General features: G+C 43.9%; 1 protein-coding gene across 4 annotated transcripts; it reads right to left on the reverse strand.

The window, feature by feature from the left end:
* Positions 1 to 2,350: 2,350 nt before the first annotated feature.
* Positions 2,351 to 12,009, reverse strand: SIRT4 (sirtuin 4). Of its 4 annotated transcripts, none has more exons than XM_040605379.1 (5): positions 11,880 to 12,009; positions 8,727 to 9,232; positions 7,754 to 8,048; positions 6,397 to 6,599; positions 2,351 to 2,841 (listed from the first exon to the last, which is right to left on the reverse strand). In XM_040605379.1, exons 2-4 carry the CDS (start codon positions 9,224 to 9,226, stop codon positions 6,435 to 6,437), a joined length of 960 nt encoding a protein of 319 aa, XP_040461313.1. In that variant the 5' UTR covers positions 9,227 to 9,232; positions 11,880 to 12,009; the 3' UTR covers positions 2,351 to 2,841; positions 6,397 to 6,434. The 4 variants fall into 4 exon arrangements, with proteins under 4 accessions (XP_040461313.1, XP_040461330.1, XP_040461323.1 ...); XM_040605396.1 differs by lacking the exon at positions 2,351 to 2,841 and adding an exon at positions 5,181 to 5,950; XM_040605389.1 differs by lacking the exon at positions 2,351 to 2,841 and adding an exon at positions 5,181 to 6,132.
* Positions 12,010 to 12,856: the final 847 nt, after the last annotated feature.

The raw sequence follows: 12,856 nt of genomic DNA on the forward strand, positions 1-12,856 counted from the left end.
ATGCTACTGCAGGGACCCCTAGGACAACTACTGCCAACTCCATTTCTTCTGCATCCTAATAGTATATGGCATAAAACGGGGGCAAAGCCTTCCCTGTCCTTTATGGGTAGCTATACCTCCTTCCCTATGAAGTGGTTGAGATGATTCATCTGCTAAATGCCGCGTGCAAGCACTGTCTTGTTTTTGTAACTGCCAAGTAGTGGTATTGTGGGTTTGGTAACAGCCTAAGAGTATTTAGTGGACTGCTTCAGCAAAGAGTTATGTGTAATAGGACAAGCTGGATAAGGAAAGGCCCTGCAGCGTTACCGGATTCTGGTATTGGAGACTGCTGGTGGGAGGAGTGGTTCAGCCCGCACCTTTCTGAAATGCCCCTCCTGCCTTGCTTGCTGCTCCCAAATGGTTTTTGCCATGGGGGCTGCCCGTGTGAATTGCTGAAGGAGCTCGGGGAAAAGAAAAGGTGGCTGGCATTCTGTGGTCTTTTTTTTTTTTTAAAATACTATCTCAGCTCAACTGTTTTGCTGCTGGATACAGTATTGTATGTCCCTCTTTTTATCACCACCTGAGCAGAAACCAATTGCTGCCAGGCAAGTGCTGCAACTTCCTCTTTGATCAGCTCTTTACAGCTCCAGATTTCCCTCTGACTGAAAGGGCCAATCACCATAAATCTGGCAGAGCTTTAGGAATTGTCTTCAACCCTTTTGGCTGTGTGCAACTCAGTAAATGGAGGTTATTATTCCCCTTCATGTGAAGCTGTGAAAATGCATCAAGAAGCCTTTGCTTCTTGTCTCCACTCCAGTGCTGTTTTCCCCAAGCAACTAAGGGAGTCGTTTTAGTGAGAGGGCAGCCTTTATCCCACTTGTGTGATAGCCTCAGTTTCCTGAGGATCCTCTAGCTTTCCTTACCTGCAGGCACAGCTTCGTTATTGTAGAAGTAGGTGCGCAGAAATGAGGAGGCTCACTGCAGCCATGGCCAGTTCTGTGCACACAGGAGTCAATTGTTAAACCCAGTTAAGTTCTGTCATGCAAAGTGCTGAACAGAGAAGAGTATAATCTGATTTTTGTCATATGTCGTCTGCTTGAGTGAAAAGTCAAGCATTGCTGCTCTCCCAGCAGCAGCAGTTTGTGTCAGACTATGAACTCTGGGGCACAGATTGACTCGTTGCAGATATTCAGTCTTTAGAATTACAGAGTTCAGTTGGATTTTTTTCTCCTTGGCCCTTGCTAATGTGAAGATGTGGAATCACACTGTAAATGTGGATGCAGCATGTGCCTAAATCTTTCAATGAGTTTATTTTTTTCTTTTTTTTTCTTTTTTTCAAGAGTATTCTGATAAAGGAATAGCAGAATGTCCCAGAAATCCTCTTGTATTAGCAAAAAGGCACACCATTTCTTATTTGCATATGCTGAAGCTGCATATGTGGTCTGGGTCTCAGCAAGGGCAAGTTGCGCTTAGGTCATTCACTCAAAACCACTTGCCTGTAATGTGTAAGAGTCACAGCTGTATAGCATTAGTCCCTCTAACACAAAATGCTTTTTCCTCCCTGCTCCTTTATTTTTAGCCTTAGTAATTGTTACCTGTTTGCCTAATTGTCCTGTCAGGGTGAGCAGGTATGAATTTCTTACTGTCTGTGTCCCCTGCATGGTTTCCTGTATCTGTCAGGACTTGGGAGTACATAGGTGATAGAGCACTCAGCTGTGCAGCCCCTGTTGGGGACCCTTGCAGTTAGAAAAGCTCAAAGAAACAGTAAGATAGGAGGAAAAAGATTAATGGGCTCCTTTGTGGTGGTATTCCAAACGCATCATCCACTTCTGTTTTTAAGGCTCCAGCCAAACAAATCAAAGCTGTTTAACAGCCCATCTACCAGAATTTCCTGTCCCTACAGAAAGAAAGCATCAGCCAGGAGGAATCTGGCATCCAAAAGATATTTTTGCAGTATCTATCAGTGATGAAAATGGCCAGACCAGTAGGACTGCAGAAGCAAAGTCCTCTATTGTGAATTTATTCTCTCACCACTATTCTCTCGTCTGTAATCTAAACCCACAGTTGCTAAGGCCAGATTCAGATCTCAAAACCCCCACACTGAGACACCATAGAGAATGGCTGGGTATAGTGATAAGAAGCTCTGACTTCAGGCATTTGGCTGAGACCCTCCTCATTCCTTTCTGATTGACTCTAGACAGCCTTCTAGGACTGTTGCTTTCAATTGTTTACCTGGGGTTGTCCTAAGACAGGTTATGTGAGAGGAAGACTCCATCTGTCCTGCCCAAGCCCCAGGTTTTGAATGAATAGACTGAGGAAACCAGTAAGTTGGCACTGGTTTGAAATACTTTTTTATTTCTCCCCCCCCCCCTCCTCGCAGCTGCAAAGACTGGGAAAGGACAACATCCAAGGACAACAGGGGAAGAAGCACTCTAGAAAGCAGATTTAGCTGCCTTCATTCCAGGGTTCCTGTGGCTCCCAAGTTCACCATGTCCAGAGTCTTTGTCCTTTTCCAGAAGTCATGAATAAGCAGGTCTGTCAGTAGGAGCAATCTGACTACAAGATGTGGGAGGCTGCTCTTAGACCATACCCACCAGGCACAAGTCCTCCAGGCCATCTGCAGTCTGTACTGCCCTCACTGGAGCACAGTATGTGAAATATCTTTCTCCGGCTGCAGAAGTCAATTACAAAGTTTGCTCTGAGAATTTGCCCAGAAACAAAGACAAGATTTGCCAGATAGGAAGAAGTTTTTATTTGCTTTGGGTAACTCCAACCCCACTTTCAGAGAAGCAGCAGAAAAATCCATTATGAGTCACTCGGCTCCTCTATCCAAACCTCAGGAGCTTGTCCTGGTAGGAACAGCTGTAAGAAAAAGGAAAGAGCATAAGCTATTGATTCAGCTAATTTCATGGTAAAATATTTCCTTGTGCTGGTGTCTGATGTGTTCTTTTGCCAACCCACAGGTGGACAGAGCTATGATTTCAAGCCCTGATCTAAAATATTGGTGATCTAACAACAGTGAGCCAGAAAAGGCAGAAGAGGATTGAATCATATGGAGGATAAGGCTGGCTTAAAGCAGACAAGATAGGTAGAAAGGATTGCGTTTCCTTCCGGGTGATGGGGGAAGAGAACACTGCTCCAGCTCTGTAACACTTTCCATTAGTTTCAGCTAGTAACACAAAGATTACCATCCTTTTGTTTAGTCTTCTAGGAACAATATTTCTCCCCCTTTTAAAGGCCTCCTCCCTTGTGAATTCTGCATAGGCCGAGAGAATAAAGCTGAACACTAGGTCAGTTCTTTTACTGGGTTTGTTGTTTTCCCACAGCATGGCTACTTCACATCCTATAGCACTCAACCCTGGAGGCTTCTGTAACTCCCTCCAGGCGTGTAAGTACATCAGTAAGCTGAGAACACAAACTTCTTAGGATAGATCTTTGCTAGCTATCTGCAATGACATAGTTATTTTCTGATAGCTGTTATCTCTCTGCATTGCATCTTCCCACACAGATAGTCCCCAAGGAGTGACAGGAAGGTGTCAGTCAGCATCAAAGTGATGTAGATCTGGCTTTTTGTGTAGGAACTTCAGGCTTTCTCTGGCATTTTTCTATTGAGTGAACTTATTTCTCAATGGTGTCTTGGGGAACTTGTTAAGAGGTGAAGTGCTCTGATCCTGCTCTAAAAGTAGTCAATTCTAGTAGTGCTGGATCAGCTTAGCAGAACCAAAAAAAAAGGAACTCCTTCATCTCAGCCTCATATACTTGTATATATGCTTATTAACCTATAGTAATAAACTATGCACAGGAAATTTACTGTAATGTTAATTTACTGTAAGTCATTCTCCTAATGACTTAAAAGTATATAGTATAATCAGCAGAGGGTCAGGGTAACATGACTTATTTATTAGTGATGTTGAAGAGACACCCCGACTCCTTTCCCACAGGCTCAGCTGCTGAAATGGAGAAAAGGCAGGGACAGATGTGGAAGGTTTAGTTACCTGTCATGTTGCTAATGCCAAGTCCTCACTGGAAATGTTTTATTGGTTTAGACTTCTTGGTAATGCTCCCACACCTCCTCAAAATGCTGGCTCTACTGGCACTAAACCTGCAGCCTTCATTTTTAATACACCTATGTCATGCAAGTTTCACGGTGGTGCAGAAGATGACATGGATAGTGAGAAACCCAGCCGTAGTTCCTCTGCTAAGGAAGTAATAAACTTCTCTTCCTACATGGAAAAGCCTATGCAAATAAACACTCTGTGCAAGTTCCCTGGCTGTGTGTGGAGACTGCTATGCCTTAGCAATGATTTCTACAAAAGCTGTGGTTAGCAGGACCGCTGTACTGTGCTAAAGATGGAGTGACACTTGTGAGCTTTCTTCACTACTGAATAGCAGATACCTAACTCAATGGAAAGTGGCATCTCCATTAAATGAGAGCAGAATGCAGGTAGTGGTCCTGAACTTATCCTGCTTGGCTTCTAACTGAAGCCATCTCTCCTCTGACCCATAATAGCCAAATCTTGAAATGTGTTCATTATCTTTATTTTCTCTACCTTCTGCAGAAATCGGGTGCCTAAGAATCCCTTAGATTCTGTGCTTTCTTTGCTCCTGCCTGGCATGGATTTGAATCAACAGCAAAGGAAAAAAGAACTTAGCATCATATGGTCAGTTGTCCTTGCTTTGCTACTTGACCTTTTAGCAGATGACTGGCATCCCTGCTTCCAACTGCTTGTTGCAGTTCTTGTCAAAATATAAATACAGGACATGTTATGTGAAGAGTAGGACCTGGGGCATTTGAAAGACCCCAACAATTAATATCCCTCAGAGCCAGAAGGGGAGTGGTAGATTCATGCAGAAGGTCGGGTTGAAAATTTAAGTGTTTTAGTCTGGGCAAGATTCTGTCTTTTATTCCATAAATGGTTTAATATGGCTTACATCACTACCCTAAGGATCAACAAAAAATGGTTACCTCATAGTGATGGATCTCCTGTTAGGAGTGTGGAAAATTACATCTATTAATAGCTTGAGATTAGCTCCTGAGGGAGACCTATTGTACAGATTTAATTGTATTTCTCTCTTAATTCATCAGCTGTCAGTAATTGCATCCTGCATTTTTGCAATGGAAAAAATGAATTTAAACTGGCTATCGAGACTGTACTTAAATAAATCATAGGAGGGAGAGGAAATTACAAATGCAAATAGTATCAATCTTGTAAACAATTTTAATTCACTACTTAGCTATTCATTAATTAAATAACATCTTCAAAAATGCATTCTGGAAAATGTAGCAGCCCACAATGAAAGCAGTGCTGGTCAGATTAGCTTGAAGCAACTCCTCTGGCATCTCAATAATATATAATTTTTAAAGGGTTCAGATAGTAAGCAGTTTAGCTTGTCAGCTGACAGTTGAGAGAAATGCTGACTTCTCCTCCTTGCTGGAAGTAGTCAGCCTTGTAGTCTGTGCTTTCAAATAATCTCTTACAAGAGCAGTATTCTTGTTCAGCTTCTATTTTGAACCATTTTTTTTTTAAATGACAACTGCAATTCCTCTTGCCTCCTTTTCCTCTTAGCATGCTCTACAGCTGCCAGCTAGTGGTACTGAATCCTCAAGCAGATACTGTGGTTTTCCACATCGCCCCCCTGTGCTATAGCCTCAAGTCACTCAGTCAAAATCCCTGTCCCTCACTCTGCTCTGGGGACAATTATAAGAAAGGTATTTTGTTCTCAGACATGGTAGTCTGATTATCCTGTTCCAGTGAATGAAAAGGCACTGTTTACAATGGCAAAGGCAGAAAAGTACTTTTTTCATCATCATCATCCTGTTTAAGTGGAGATACAGTTTCAATGGAGCAAACTGCTCAGGTTGACATGTGCGAGGCTTGCTGCCCTCTCCTGGTGTCATCAGGGGCCACGCACTGGATCTCACAGCTGCCTCATCTTAGATTGAGGTTTTCACCTGCTGAGATGATGAATCCTGCACGAATGGAGGGAAGAAAGAAGCTGCTTTATAGGTGGAGTTGATTATTTTAAACAGGAGTGTTTTGATTAGGATTAGCTGTATCAGTTCAACCAGGCACAGCTTTTGAATTGTCAGTTGCGAAGGCCGTGTTGATCAGGTTCTCTGAATCCGCAGATGATACTCTGGGTGACAGTTTTCTGAGTGACAAACAGATGGGAATTCAACACCGCTGAGTCTTCTGGCTACTCTTGCCCATTTTTCTGGGAGTGTTGGCACTTAGTATGCTTTTTGTTTATGATCATGGGAAACAGTACCATGGCCCATGTGAACAGATGAAAATTTACAGCCATATTTTAGTGCACACTGTGGGGACATATTTTTAATCAGCACATCTCAGCCTCAGCTTTTGATGGGAACCCATCTTCTTACCCTGTAAGGTGACTGACCAGGGAGGTACTCACCTTGTAGAAATAATTTTACTCCTGATAGCTACAGAAGCTCAGCTTGTTGTGTCATCTACAACAATCAAAGGCAGCAGCTCTCCACAGCGGGAATTGAGTTTTAAGGATGCAAAGTGATCTAACCTTGTAGGCCCAATGTTAAGGATTGCAATTGGCAGCTGCTTCTCCCGGGCAGCGAGAGCAAACCTGTAGCCAGAGTATACCTGCAGGAATACCAGAAGACAAAATTACTGGTAGCTTAGGCAAAAGAAGAGCTACAGAAAGGAGTAAGGAAATTTAAAATAGTTGCTGTTGAGAGTTGGAAAAGGGGCCATACCTACGTGCTGTGTTAGGCAACTGCACTGAATTCAGGTAGGAAATGTCTTCATTCAGAAGTGCACAGAGAAGAACAACTATTAACCTCTGTCAGTGAAGGATTTGCAGTTTCATAGAAACTGAAACTTCATAGTACATTGAAGGGAAATGTCCTTGTCTTTTAGTAAATCTCTGCAGCAGTTTTTATCAGTTATCATAGGTACTTAAATGCTTCTACTTTGATGGTTCTCACATGGCCCAGCTTAGGTAGTACAAGAATGAACCTAAGGCATTTCAATCATTCCTGTACAAAGGATTATAAGCTTAAGAAGTGCAAGCCTAAGGAATTCGTCTCCAGTATCCTGAAGCCAAGAGAATCACAATCAGGCAGCTCTGTTTTTATCTCATTCTGGGAGGAATTAGAGTAGTTTTTTTTTAATGTAACAGACTTGTTCCTGGAAAAAAATTATCTTATACAAACTATATTACAAAAACTTCCACAGGTTAAACAACTGGGGTTTCTAAACTACCTTACCTTATAGATAAGCAGCTAATGGAGAAAACACATGGTGATACAAAGGACAATCCTAAGCAGCAAGCAGAGATATTTCTGCTCTCTTATTGAAAATTTTATTCGGAATTAAGAGGTCCTAAAATCTGGTATTTCAGTGTGCCACGAGGCCTAGAAAGCTGCCAAAGGCTAAACAGTCAAGCAGAAAAATGTTGGGTGGTGATCTCTGCAGGACTGAATTGTATTAGGTGTCTTGGCTTTATGGGAATTGTGAACCTACAGCATACTGATGGAGGAGGCAGCAGAGAGAGGTCTGAATGGAGTTATTTATAGCAGCATGAACTAGACTGGCAATAGTGACAGGGAAGCCAAAACAGGCCAGGCTAACCATGAAGTCAGATTCCAACCACGGTAAAAATAAAATACAAAGCAGCTCTGGAGAGGCTGTTCTTATCCACAAGCAATTAGTAGTCCTAAACTGTGGGACCAAGGATTGTTGCAGGCAGAGTAGCACAGAAATAGGAATACAGTATGGCAGGAAGACCTATTTACCTGCATAGAGGATCCTGCCACCAGCATGGAGTCTGATTCCGCCAGGCGTTCGTGCACAAAACTCACTTTTTCCCGGCTCACTGTGTCTCCAAAGAATGTCACATCAGGCTTCAGGATTCCCCCACATTTACTGCAGGCTGGGACTTGGAAATTACACACCTGCTCATCCGTCAAGAAGACATCCCCATCTGGAGCCACACCAAATGCTTCAGCTTTCCAGGTAGGATTTAGAGCTTCAAAGTGCTCCTGAAGCTCGGAGCGCAAGATTTGGTCACCACAGGCCAGGCAGAAAACCCTGAAATTGAGAGCAAAGTCTTAATGGAGAGTTTCATGTCAGCTGATTTGGAGACTGTAACTGGTTCCTTAGAAGGCCTGGAAGTCTGTCATCATTATGCACATTTATTTACCAAACCGTACAGGTCAAGAAGCTGTCTTTCTACCTCTGATTGTTGCTTTGTAGGAATCTTATAGAGGAAGTGCTTTGAACCCTACTGTGCATCCTCTCTCACAGTTCAGGCTGTGCTTTTTCTTCTGTAAACTTTGGGAGATCACAGCTAGGCTGTGGCCCTTCTCCAGTCTACTCATCCTGTGCATTTCTAGCACTAATCCGCTCTGATTAGCCCTGGGTGATCTTGCATCCTTGGGATCCCCTTGTCCTCTTAGCGAAGAGGACATTTGCTGTAGCAAGGAATGGGGAAATTCTGACTGATGCAGGCTCAAGAGAAATGATCCAAAAAATGCTCTAAAAAAAAATAATGGAGTGGTGTTCCATGTTTCTTAAATACTGTACTGTGAATAGCATTCTTTCTGTGATCTTTTTCTCCACCACAGTGCAACACCACCTTTGAGCATGCCATCTCCAGGAACTGACATTTTGCCTCCTTTCTCAGCAGCCAACACTGCACCTGCTTGTCAGTCAGCCTGAACAAGAGACCAGAGGATTAACCATTTTCCTTCTGCCAACAGAGAGTACCTGTGTGTGCAGCCGTGCAATTCTGTCATGCGCTGGCTCCCAGCTTTGGTGTGAAGAGCATCCACATTCTGGGTCACCAGCCAGTGCAGCTTCCCCAGCTTTTCCCAGTCTCTTAGTACCAGGTGTGCTGTATTCGGCTGATGGGAGGAGAACTGGGGCCAGCCCACAAAGTTTCTTGCCCAGTACCGCTGCCGGGCACTGGCACTACGGATGAACTCAGCATGCTGGATGGGCCGTCTGTCTGTCCTGGCATAGAGTCCGACACCCTCAGAGCGGTAATCTGGGATCCCAGATTCAGTTGAGATTCCAGCTCCAGTCATTACAAACAGCCTCTTGGAGTTAGAAACAAAGTGCTGCAGCTCTTCTACTTCCACAGGATCTGGGGGAAGACAGGCTGGCACAAAAGCCAAGTTTGGAGAGGTTCTGGATACAGACTGGGACCTGCAATGATGGAATCTGATGGCTCTGCAAACTCCAGACAACTTCCTAGCAGAGAACATGTTCAGCTAAAAGCCAAGAACAGAACACACAGCACGTTAAAGAAAGCAAAGAGCATGTCCTTAATCCCATTTTCTTGGGATTCTCTGGAAAATTATGCCAATAATTATTTGTTGCTCTGTTTTAAGTAAAGAAACACAAATAATTTTGGAAATGTTAACTAAAGCCCACAGTCTGAAGACAGCATTTGTATGTCCTTTGACAGACAGCAACACTGAGGACTGCTCAAGGTACAGGGACAAAGTTGGCACCCCTGACTTGTAGGATTCCTTCCTTCTGTCCCAGTGTGTAGCACCGCTGCCTAAAAGGACTTGTAAAGAGCCCAGAAAGACCAGAGCATGCAAAGTCTTTCCCAGATATATGCAACAGGGTAGAGAATAAATGGCAGGAGGGCCAAGCACCCTGCCCCAGAGGCACTGTTTGCTTGGTTCCTCCTCAGAAGCGACTCTTGCTCTGCTTTCTTTAACATTCTGCCTGCTCCAAATCAGTCCTTTCTATTTACCTCATCCTTTGCATGTGTTGTGGGGAACGAAAAACAACCTTGAAATTGTTGCTTTATCAGGACAAAGGCCTTGACTGGAGTTACTCCTGTTGTGGTGTTTGGTTGTTGGTTGTTTTTTTTTTTTTAAATAAAGGCCTGGTGCAGTACAGGCCTTGTAATGGGACTGCAGATGATTAGGACACTGCCTAAATGCCTCTGGCACATTCTCCTTTGTGGGTGCCACCACCTCATAGTCAGTGGAGAGGCAGAGGGGTACTGCTTTGCTTCTCACTTAGAGAGAAGGGATCACCCAAATGTGTGGGGTCCAGAAACAGCTGCCTGGCAGGTAGGAATGGAAGGGATATCCTGCTTTAAGGGAGGAATGGCATGCCCTGTTGGAGGCAGGTGGCAGGATGCTTTGCTGACAAGTGGCCTGGAATTGTGCATGGGACCTGTTGTGACAGGAGTGGATTGGTTTGGACCTTAATTTTGTTTGTTTTTTCTAGTAGTCTGCAGTTCTCTTTTCTCCATTTCACTATTTTTGTGGGCCTTTCTATGGGTTTTGCATATAAAGTACAAAACATTTTGAAAGAAACTGTACTGAGAATTAACTGTCTGCTATTTCTTCCTCCCACCATCTCACTTAGCAAGGGGGTTTGTATGAGATCTATGTATGAGATGAGAGGAGGAATGACTTTAATTACTGGTAAAAGGGGGTGATCTCTAAAAAGTGATTGCAACAGGCCCCGGATAGTCTGGTATTTAGAGCTCACTTGGTAGTGTGGGACACCTGCATGCAGCTTCATGCCCACTCACACTTCTTCCCTCACCATTACAAATTAATAGGAGGACACCTAAGGGACTGGGTCTCCCTGGGAGTCCTCAGCCTGCTGGAGCAGATCCTGTTCAGGTGTTAAGAGGCAGTGGTGTGAAGGAGGGCTCTGCGCAGCCTGTTAGCTGTCAGATGGTTAAAGCACATGGGCAGTTTTGTAAATGCTGCCTACAGGAAACTTGCAGTGTCTGTGAGATCTGTGGTGGCTCTGAGAAAATCAGAGGTATGCAGGTGGTGATCTTATGTGTCTAAAAGGCTGGCACCCAAGTACTTTTGATGGCCTGTGCTTCACTGCCTGGATGGTTTTAAAATTCCTGCTGTGTCTGAATTGCTTTGCCTCAAGTCCCCAGTCCCCTTAAGTAACATTTCTTACGGTAAATAGAGCAATATTTAAATAGATTTGAAATGTGGGTGTTCAGCTGTTAAGTATCGTCATTCTAGATTGATGCTAGTGCCGAAGAGTAGATTTGTCTCAGTTAATCTCCAGTCCTCAAGCCTTTGTGTCACAGTCAGTTGAATTACAGGGAAGATTGGACTTCTGCCATAGTCTGAATTACTTTATAAATCTAAGCAGTGATTCTGTTTGCAATGATTTTTGCCTTGTTTTACTGTTTAGCAGGAGTTGTGTTGGGCATTCCCTCAGAAGAGGCTTAACTTTCCAAATGAATTAATACGAAGGGACAAAGTCTATCAATAAATTGTAATTTGCTTTGAGACTAACTTCTGTCATGATGCTCCCCAAAGGCTGTTAAGCCAGTTTGACAGTATTTAAATTGCTTTCACTGATGAAATTTTTCTGTTCCTGTCCCTTATGATCAAATGATCTCTCAGAAGGAAATGTTTTGAGGGAATGACATGGAGATATACCATAGGTTGGCCCACAAGGGAGGAAAGGCAACGGTAGGCCCAGCAGCAAAAATAACAGGTATGTTTGAGAGCTGCTGTGAAGCATCAAAGTAGGACAGTGTAGAAGAGAAACTTAGAAAGGACAGAGTATTTCCTGTGAAATGCAAAATTGCTTTTGAAATGAAACTGCTCAGATTAAAAAAATAGCAACTACTGCACATAATAAGTGAAACTCTTCATATGTACCTATCGAAATCTGAGGTTACAGTTTGGTTTTAACATGCATCAAAAATGCTCCACAGAGAGATCAGACAAGTTCAAGGGAGAAGATAAACAGATTTCTACAAATGGTTACAGGCCAGAAATCCAGAGGGACACCCACGTCATCCGGGTCTCTTTTGCTGTAATAATGACGGTGTGTGTGGGGGGGTAACAGCCGAACCGAACACATCTAATGAAATAAGAGCGATACGGTGAATAACGCCTGAAAGCTTACCTTGCATAATGCTGCCGAGCCGGACCGCGGCAGGGAAGGGCAGACCTGCCGGAAGAGGAGTTTTCTGGGAAATGTAGTTCTCGAAGAAATTAAGCCCTAAGCACGAAGACTACAATTCCCATGCTTCAGAGGAAAAAACCCGCGAGTTCCTAACACCTGATAAAGTTAATCTGAAGATGCCAGGAGCTGTATAGCTGCCCTCAAGGAAACATACAATAAATTCAGATTTGATTTGATACAAAGGCAAGTAATGGCTTTGACAAATGCCTTGTAAATACTCGTCCTTATAAAAGGTGCATTTCCTTTTCGCTTGATACTAACAGGTTTTAGGCTTAAAATGTGACTAAACAAATAATGGAGCAAAAATCCCCTGAGGGCTGTTAAAGACATCTCTTCTAGCTCAGGAATTCCCTGAGATGTAAATTGTTGGAGGCTATGAGAGCATGCTGGGCTGATAGATTTACTGGTTTTTGGCACTCTTGGCCCCAGGAAAGATGGGCCTGTCTGGCAGTCCTGATGTTCATGGTTGATGGATGGGATGATCCAAAAAAGTTTTTGGTGATAGATGTGGAAAGAGCCTGTGGCAACAAGGATGGACAAATAATGAAAATCTGGTCCATCGTCCTGCAGTTAGTGGGGCCGGACAAGACCCAAGAGGTTGGCATGGGACAGGTGATCTCCGCTCAGCTTTCAGAGGAGGTGTGGATGAACAATGAGAGGGCAGTTGTTTCTTTGATCTGGCTGGACCTCTGCCAGGGCACAGTCAGACACCCTAAGCCACTTCAGGATTAAATTCTGAGCCACCAAAGGGCTCATAGCAGTTGCACAGTTCACCACCACGTTCCTGGGCTCAGCCTAGGGCTTGCCTTGCCCTTTACGGCTTTGCAGGAGGTGGGTATCTGCTGGCCTGGGGAGCTGGCTCAGTGGAACCTGACAGCTGGCAGAAGGGAGCAGGGAGGGCTGGGACCACCTCTCCA

This window comes from Falco naumanni, chromosome 1, assembly GCF_017639655.2.
Source record: "Falco naumanni isolate bFalNau1 chromosome 1, bFalNau1.pat, whole genome shotgun sequence".
NCBI classification, from domain to species: Eukaryota; Metazoa; Chordata; class Aves; order Falconiformes; family Falconidae; genus Falco; species Falco naumanni.

Excerpts from the sequence above, each read along its gene's own strand:
- SIRT4 (XM_040605379.1), bottom strand. The coding sequence starts at position 9,226 with ATGTTCTCTGCTAGGAAGTTGTCTGGAGTTTGCAGAGCCATCAGATTC. Across the intron at positions 8,049-8,726 it reads TTGCACGGCTGCACACACAG|GGTTTTCTGCCTGGCCTGTG; the intron begins GTACTCTCTGTT and ends TCTCAATTTCAG. Across the intron at positions 6,600-7,753 it reads TGGCAGGATCCTCTATGCAG|GTATACTCTGGCTACAGGTT; the intron begins GTAAATAGGTCT and ends GTATTCCTGCAG.